The sequence below is a fragment of the Carcharhinus amblyrhynchos genome, chromosome 30 (assembly GCF_965287045.1).
Source record: "Carcharhinus amblyrhynchos chromosome 30, sCarAmb.v2.hapA, whole genome shotgun sequence".
Taxonomy (NCBI): Eukaryota; Metazoa; Chordata; class Chondrichthyes; order Carcharhiniformes; family Carcharhinidae; genus Carcharhinus; species Carcharhinus amblyrhynchos.
Genome location: NC_137353.1, coordinates 5,889,888 through 5,899,089, shown reverse-complemented (window position 1 = coordinate 5,899,089; position 9,202 = coordinate 5,889,888). Strand labels below are relative to the sequence as shown.

The 9,202-nt window shown below is 41.4% G+C and overlaps 1 protein-coding gene across 2 annotated transcripts in view; it reads left to right on the top strand.

The window, feature by feature from the left end:
• Nucleotides 1-3,329: 3,329 nt before the first annotated feature.
• Nucleotides 3,330-9,202, top strand: part of ube4b (ubiquitination factor E4B, UFD2 homolog (S. cerevisiae)) — an 80,241-nt gene continuing 74,368 nt past the window's right edge. For both annotated transcript variants that reach the window (XM_080215472.1, XM_080215471.1), the window contains exon 1: nucleotides 3,330-3,576. In XM_080215472.1, the coding sequence (XP_080071598.1) occupies nucleotides 3,553-3,576 (24 nt within the window). In that variant the 5' untranslated portion in view covers nucleotides 3,330-3,552. The remainder of the gene's footprint in view (nucleotides 3,577-9,202) is intronic.

The following is a 9,202-nucleotide window of genomic DNA, read 5'->3' as shown; positions in this document are numbered from 1 at the left end:
AGAGACCTTTGATAAGTGAGTGCTAAAAATTCCCAATATACACCGTAGGACACATGAAGAGATGGTTGGATTTGACAAACATGAAGAATGGTAAAAAGTGACATCTTGAAAAGAAAATGTCAGTATTTCAGTCATTTATCACTGCTGAAAAGCTAGAGATCTTTTCTACTGGAAAAAGTGAAGGGAAACAGGGGTCAACCTAGGCATAGATGGGTGACAGGCATCATGGTGGCTGCAGGGTCGAGAGCTTCAAGTTTTTAAGTGCCCAGATCACCAACAACCTGTCCTGGTCCCCCCCATGCTGACACCATAGTTAAGAAAGCCCACCAATGCCTCTACTTTCTCAGAAGACTAAGGAAATTTGGCATGTGAGCTACGACTCTCACCAACTTTTACAGATGCATCATAGAAAGCATTCTTCCTGGTTGTATCACAGCTTGGTACGGCTCCTGCTCTGCCCGAGACTGCAAGGAACTACAAAAGGTCGTGAATGTAGCCCAATCCATCACACAAACCAGTCTCCCATTCATTGACTCTGTCTACACTTCCCGCTACCTCAGCAAAGCAGCCGGCATAATCAAGGACCCTATGCATCCCGCACATTCTCTCTTCCACCTTCTTCTGTCGGGAAGAAAATACAAAAGTCTGAGATCACATACCAATCGACTCAAGAACAGCTTCTTCCCTGCTGCTGTCAGACTCTTGAATGGACCTACCTTGCATTAAGTTGATCTTTCTCTACACCCTAGCTTTGTCTGTGAAACTACATTCTGCACTTTCTTGTTTCCTTCTCTATGAAAGGTATGCTTTGTCTGTGTAGCGTGCAAGAAACAATACTTTTCACTGTATGTTAATACATGTGACAATAATAAATCAAATCAAATTAGATGAGCTACAGAGGGTGTGTGAGGATGGCACAATACAGGTCAGGTCAGCATGCCATTACAGCAGACTTCTTGGTACAAGCTGCAGAATCACCACAGGGCTTCTCAAAAGAACAATTAAGTACTTGTCAAGTACAGTCGCTAGAGAAATACAGTGGCCAATTTGAGTACAGCAAGCTCCCACACACAGCAATATGAAAAATGGTCCAGATAATCTGTTGTCAGTGATGGCAATTGAGGGATAAATATCAGCTGGGAAACGTGCATTTCCTCAAAACTAAGCTCTTTCTGTCCACCAGAAAGGGCAAAATGGACCTCTCACCTGAAAGGGAGCACTTCTGACATACAGCACTCCCTCAGTACTAGGCCACATGATATAGGAGCAGAATTAGGCCATTTGGCTCATCAAGTCTGCTCCACCATCCAATCATGGATCATAAGTTTCTCAACCCTATTCTCCCACCTGTTCCCCGTAACCTTTGATCCCCTTATCAATCCAAGGTGACACAAGTTAGAACATAGAATACTACAGCACAAACAGGCCCTTCGGCCCACGAGTTGCGCTGAACACATCAACACCTACCAATCTATAGACCTACCTATAACCCCCAATCCCATTAAACCCCATATACTCATCCAGAAGTCTTTTAAAAGACCCCAGCGAGTTCGCCTCCACCACCACTGACGGCAGCCGATTCCATTCACTCACCACCGTCTGAGTGAAAAACTTACCCCTAACATCACTTCTGTACTTCCCTCCCCGCACCTTAAATCTGTGTCCTCTCGTAGCGACCATTTCAACCCGGGGAAATAGCCTCTGAGAATCCACCCTATCTATTCCTCTCAACATTTTATAAACTTCTATCAGGTCGCCTCTCAACCTTCATCTCTCCAGGGAAAAGAGTCCCAGCTCCCTCAACCTATCTTCATAAGGCATGCCTCCCAGTCCAGGCAACATCCTTGTAAATCTTCTCTGTACCCTTTCAATAGCTTCTACGTCTTTCCCATAGTGAGGCGACCAGAACTGCGCACAGTACTCCAAATGAGGCCTGACAAGGGTCTTATAAAGTTACACTCACATGACCTGAGATCGTCAACCTGATAATGAAATCTTATAAATGGAAATAAATATTATCCTTCACCTATTTTAGAAAAAAAATTGCATTCACATAGCAGTTAGCTAGAGGCTGCACAGCGGCTAGCACTGTTGCTTGGGATCCAGATTCAATTCTGGCCTTGGGTGACTATCTGCGTGGAGGTTTGCACATTCTCCCCATGCCTTGTGGGTTTCCTCTGGGTTTTCCAGTTTCCTGCCACACTCCTATGATGTGTGGGTTAGGTGCATTGGCCATGTTCAATTGCCCCTTAATGTCAGAGAGGGTGAACACATGGGGGGGGGGGGGGGGGGGGGGGAGGGTTTACAGGAAAAGGGCCTGATTGGGATTGTTGTCAGTGCAGGCTCAATAGGCCAAATGGCATCCTTCTGCACTGTACTTTGAATTGATTTATTATTGTCACGTTAGCATTCAGTGAAAAGTATTGTTGCTGGCACACTACAGACAAAGTATACCAGACATAAAGGAGTGCAGAGTGTAGTGTTATTCATTCTATAAATGAATCATAGAATCTAAGGATTCTGTGAATACATCAGAAGCCAGAGTGAAGGTTGAAGTGGATGATGCCACAACGGAACACATTGATAAGTTTCTAAGTATTCCCTACTGCAGTATGGTGACTGCAGTGAGCCGCAAGGGAGATGGCCACAAAGCCACATCTTTGACTCATTTTGAACCATGTACACATGAAGGGCTGAAGGGGAGGAGGAGACATTGTGGTATGTCACTGGAATATAAACCCAGGGCAATGCTCTGGGGGAACCCAGATTCGAATCACACCACAATATGAATTCACCATAAAACATTGTTTCGCAATGCGGGCAACTTGTAAGGTGGGCAGGTAGCTGAAGTCTATCCAGGCTGGGAGATCGCCCATGCCCGCTACGTGCTCTGACTTGGAACGAGCAGCATTACAAACTAGAGTGTTTAAATATTTTCTGTTTACTACCCTCACGAGAGGGAGAGCCGCAACTCTCCCGAGCCCATCCATGCTCCAAAACGACAATAACAACCCACCTCCCACACTCGGCGTCCCTCTCCGGGGACTCTGGCTGCCCGCCGCCTGGCTCCCCGTTTTAGCACACTTCTGGGCCAATCGGAGCGCGTTGCCGGCGGCGCCCCCCCCGCTAATTGGCTCGGCCAGCAGCGCCCGCCGATTGGCCCGGGCAGCGGCGCCAGATGATTGGTCAGACGGGCGGGCCAGGCGCCCGCTGACTGGTTCGGGTGGGCGGTCCCGGGCAGCGGCGTCAGCTGATTGGCTCGGGCAACGACGCCGGCTAATTGGCTGTCACCGGCGCGTCTGCGCCGCGTCAGCTGACCTATTCAAAATGGCGCCGGTGTTGTTTTGATGAATAAGAGACTTTGTGTCAGAGGCTGGGCTTTCTGTGATAGAGGGAACAGGAGCAGGCTGGAGAAAGGAGGGCAATCTTACCCCCACCCCTGACTGGAAACAATCTTTATTTATGTTCACTGAAAGAGTTTGAGACAAACTATGCACTTTTGCTGAAATAGTAAGATTTTTTTAAGAAGGGGGAAAAAAATAGGCTGAAAGAATGGAAGAACTTAGTGCTGATGAGGTGAGGAAGAGACCTTGTGTTTTCAGCAGCGTCCTGTTTCTTATCTGCTTTAACGTGTTGATTATTTTAAAGCAGCGTACTTGGTCTTTGATTTAAGCGTTTTGAAAAAAGCAGCAACTCATTGCATGCCCTTTTGTTGCTGAGACCCAGCAGTAGTCGATATCTGTAGGCCGTTCTTGGCTTTTAAAAAAAAAATGACTTTAAAGGTTTGTAAAGATTTCCCCCTTTTTTTCAATGTCGCTTGGTAGCTTTCTGTTCAGTAATTTGTGCGATAACTTGCTTATAAGCAGGGAAACTGCAAAAATAAGTGCTTTCTCAAAGTGGATAAAATATGTTTTTTAATGTTATTAACTGATTTCTAGTTCACTGTGTATATGTGTAGTTTTCTTTAAAATCTAATTCTAGGAAACACTTCCTGAAACCAGCATTCTGTACACTTTCCAAACGAATTATTTGTTTTTTTGTTTGAAAGCTAATTGCACTTTTTGACTTTTAGCCTGAAGCTGTAGGCCTCTACATTTCTTTCAGGGAGTAGAAGTGTGGGAGGAGGAGAAACGAGCACAAAAGAGATCTTTATCAATTAAGAATTGGGTATATGTGAAAGTATATATAAATTATCACCTGATTTTGATAAGTGAGCCCTAATGTTTTTGTGAAAATAATTATCTATTATGAGTGAACATTGTTAGGTGATTTGCTAGTTGATTATTCAAATTTCAAAATATCAGTGTCAAATTATTAGCAAATATTAAATTGGTTTTAATTTGCAAATGGATTGGCACACTAAAAGTTTGGATTTTTATTTTAGCTTTATTAAAAAAGTGAGAAGTATTAATTTGTGATAATCACAACTTACAATTGCTATACTTGACCACGAGTAGGACTAATTTATGTTCCTGTATTTGATAATGTGCCGTTTTAACGGCTTTCGGTTTTTTTTGGTTTTGAAACTTTTTGTTTGAAGGACCTAAATTCTTTTTTTTTTGAAGTAGACAACTTGTATCCATCTCTCAGCGTTTGTTTCTAAACTGTGGTGAATCTTCACAAGATGTTTTGAAATCGCTAAGTATAAAACTGAACTGGCTGAGAAGGATATCAGTTCAAACATTAGACATTGCAGTAGGAATAGTTTTATTGTTGGTGACAAACATTTTACACCTTCTTGAGAGCAGCTGATTTTTGAATTGCTAACAGCATTCCATCCTACATCTGCACAAGTTGCTGTTGCCTGTTTCCTCTAAAGCTTTCTTTTTGATTCTCTTCCTTGTTTATGCTATGGGCTGTGACTGCTACTGTCTCATTCACTCGTGTTTATCACTGTCTCCTGTTAAAGCAACAGTTTCTGATTTCAAATACTTGATGTTCTTGCCATGGAAAATAGGTTAAACTTTTTACTTCTCGTGTTTACATTACCTGCCAGCAATTCTATTGTCTCATTCAGCCATATTGGGAGCCTTTTTCTAAAACCACTCAAAATTACTTGGGATAGAAAACTTATTGGCTTGCTTTGCATGTTTTGAATTTATTGCAGTCCTTTACTCAAAAATATCATAACTTTGACTCAAATGGCAATTCTATTCATTTACTATCTCAAACCTATTGAGATATGAATAATGTTGTATTTCCCAACCACTCCGCTCAATCTGTTGTATCCGGTTATTTACAATGTAAATTATTTAAATTGATATCTAGCATTGCACTTTTGGCGAATTTGCAAACTTATTTTCAGATTCAAGTTTTTTCCCCTCTGAGTTGTTCAACCCTCCGATCCTGGTTTTACTGTCCACAATGGACTTAGTTTTTGCTGTTATTGCTCAAGAAAGCTCTCCCATTATTCTGTCTTCATTGAGCCACAAATGATTTTTCACAAGGCCAAGATTGGCTGAACTGATTTGGCTGTGATTCTTATTTCAAATAGCACAATTATTTCAGAAATGTTGGCTTAACCTGTAGAAGTGTAAAAAAAAAGCTTTTTTTGTTTCTCAGGCCTCAGTTATTCGTAAATTTTCTGCCTGGGTCAAAGTGTACTGTAGGTGATTATAGTTCCATAGGCAACACACGACTCCCATCACGTCTGTCTCATTCGTTGGGGAAGTAACTTGTTCAGATTCCTACTGCATGCTGGTACTGTTTTGGTTGTTGCTGACTGAATTGCTCTTGGTTCACATTTCACCCAACTATTCAGTTGACTAAACAGGAGCCAATTGGTTCAATTGTCACTGATATTATATTACATACTCTCTTCCACCTCCTTCCATCAGGAAAGAGATACAAAAGTGAGGTCACGCACCAACCAACTCAAGAATAGCTTCTTTCCTACTGCCATCAGACTTTTGAATGGACCTACTTTGTATTAAGTTGACCTTTCTCGACACCCCAGCTATGACTGTAACACTACATTCTGCACACTCTCCTTCTCTATGAACGGTATGCTTTGTATAGCATGCAAGAAACAGTACTTTTCACTGTATACTAACATATAGGATAAATCAAGCTGGATATGAAATGGGTAATTGTGTAGAGTTGAACTTGCTGACATTTTTGTCAGCAGCATGTATTGAATAAATTATTTTCTATATTTTTTGAGGAGTGGTTTAAGCTAGCAACCTAAACCTGCCCTCTAATTAGTACGATTGCAGGTATAGAAACGATCAAAACATAAAAGGTAGGAGCAGGAGGATGCCATTTGGCCCTTTTCAGCCTGCTCTGCCATTCATTACAATCATGGCTGATTGCCCAACTCAATACCAAATCCTGTTTCTCCCCATAACCTTTAATTCCACTTGCTCCAAGTGCTATATCTAGCCACCTCTTGAAAGGAATGCAAGAAATATACACACACAGCACTTCCATCTGCTGGTACCATGCCCTAAGTGGGTATTGGGGACTATGGATGTCCATTAGCTTGGTCCATGATAATGATTGACAAAGTACTACAGTGACTTGCCTTCTGTAGTATGCCGATCAGGAAATTCAGCCGGTCTTACCTTCAGGCATGTAGGAAGGATTTGCAGCCTAATAATCAACCCGTTCCATGCTATGAACAGATCTTTCCATGGTCTATTGAGTCCTGAACTGGAACTTTAACCTGGTGTTTCTGGTCTGAAGTAGGGATGCTACCCATCGCAACGAAAAATCTCCCCACGCATAGCCAGTTGAATCTAATTTGTACTTTATGTAACCATGTCTTTTTCCCAATTTGTAAAATGTTTTGCTTCTAACTCGACTGCTTTATGTCAACATGCACAAGAGAATTGAGGGAAAAGTAAGAGAGCAAAGTAATAAAGTAAATGGACTGAAATGTAGAAAAGGAAAAATTATGCAATAATAACATTCATTCATATAATGCCTTAAACATAGGAAAACAACCCCAGGCATTTAACCGGCCATAGTGAGACAAAATATGACACCTCTGAGGAAAGAAATATCTGGTGTGATGGATTGAGCGATTGGTCAGAGTTATGTGATAAGGAGAGTATTAAAGGGAAAATGGAGGTGGGGAAGCAAAGAGGGTTCAGGGATGGAATTCTAGAGCACACAGCCTATGAAGCTGATGGCATGGCTGCCAATACTGGGGTGAAGAAAGGGAAGGGAGGTCACTACTCTGTAGAGCTGGTTAAAATTAGTGATGGTGAGGAGTGAGGTCATGAAGATGCATCAGAAAATATCAAAGGAAGCTGGTGTACCTGGGTCAGCTCCTCAGAAGAGCTAATTAGTCCTACTCTTATTTTTTCTCTCACCCTGCAAATGCTTCCTTTGTAAGTATATATCTGCCTCTCTTGAAAGTTGCTATTTCAGCCATTTCCATCACCTTTTCAGTTATTGCACTTTAGATCCTTTTGGATTTTTTAAACAAATTATCTTAAATCTGTGTCCACTGTTAACTAAACACCTTGTTAGTGGAAACAGTTTTTCTTGGGCAAAATCCCATTTCATTTTGAATATATCTATCAAATCTTCTCTTGGCTGCCTTCGCCCCAAGAACAATATTAGCTGCTCTTATCTCTCCACATAACTGAAATCCCTCATCCTTGGTAAATCTGTACACCACACAAGGGCTTGACATCAGATGCAAGGGTAGTGCAAAGAATTGTGCTCATGCTCTAGCTGACATGTACCTAGTGATTTGCAATCACTTCTTTGCTTTTGTTCTCCCATCTCTTTGTAAAGTGATGCTTCTTGTATGCTTCTTCTGGAAACTTTGTTATTTGTTCTGCCCCCTTCAGAGATTTGTATATGTGAACCCCTAGGTATCTTTTGTTCCTGAATGTACCATTTGGTTTGCTGCTGCCCTCACTGTGTTTTATATTGCTAAACTTTGTCAACTGTACACTTTGAAATTATGGTCTCTTTATCTGTTAGATTAGAAAATATTTGAATACAATGCAAATGAGATGAAACAAGGAATGCTGGGGGCGGGGGGAAGTCAGCAAATTGGCTTTGGTGTATGTTTGAGGAACAATTGTACTATTTTGTGTTTACGCCGATAAATGGGAAAGTAATGATTATCTTTAACCACGTGGAGTAACCTTGGTATTTTTCATAACCTTAGTTTCTTTATCTTCTTGATTTTGGATCTGAATGGAGATTTTTGATACATTTTATTCTGTACATAATGATTTATAACGCACTAACACCTTAGCTTATTTTCTTAATCAGCAGAGCTAGACTTTAACTTTAGATTTATGTAGTGCTTAGAAAAATGTCCAAGATACCCTTCTCGAAGGTGAATGTTGATGTAGTTTCACTATTGTTGATCATTTTTTCAGTAGTGTGCCCAGGTGTCCTTTCTTTGTGTATGCCTAGATAGTTTTGGTAGGGAATTTGTTCACAAAGGATACCACAAGTGAAGCCAGTCCTGCTGTCACTTGATGCTTACACATACTTTCCCTCGTGGTGAGGGCCAGCCATCAGAAAGCAATCAGGAGCAGTAACCCTGCCTATCTGTTTTTACTCTCTCTGAAAGCAATTACACTGGTCCCACTGCCATTCTGAGGTGCACCAGCTCAGTCAAACATCAGATATTACGTGCATCAATTGAGTTATCGGAGAGTTGCTTTTGTTTTATAAAAATAAACAGCTGTATGCTTAAGTGTTTCTGTTTAAAGCTTAAAGTAAAACTAACCCATATGTACAGTTACCAATAAAAGGACTATTGCTTTAAAAGAATTGCAATATAGAAAAACTTGCATTGAATATAGTTCACAAGTATATTATAAAGAGTTTCTCAAATAGCATTTATTAGCTAAACTAACCACAAAGCAGCTGTGAGCCACATAAACCTAAAAGGTCCCAAATTGAATCGGTGGTCGATATCTTGTAAGCTGACCTTGTATGGTGTAGCATTGGGACATTGCAGTTAGATCTGTGCTAGGGAGGGATGACTAGGCGTGATTCCCACTGCTGATCATTAGAGGCATCAACTGGAAAGTGTTTGTGTGGATATTGGGTGATGATGGTCTGTTTTAGACATGCAACCTGCAGCAGTTTTCTTTGTCCAGATTTCCAACTACTAAGGAGACTTGGGCAACTTGCTGGAGGACTTCCAACTGACATATGAGGCAACACCTTCAGGAGGAAGTGTTATCGGAGATCATGTTGTGTGAATGAACTGGTGTAGCCCCTG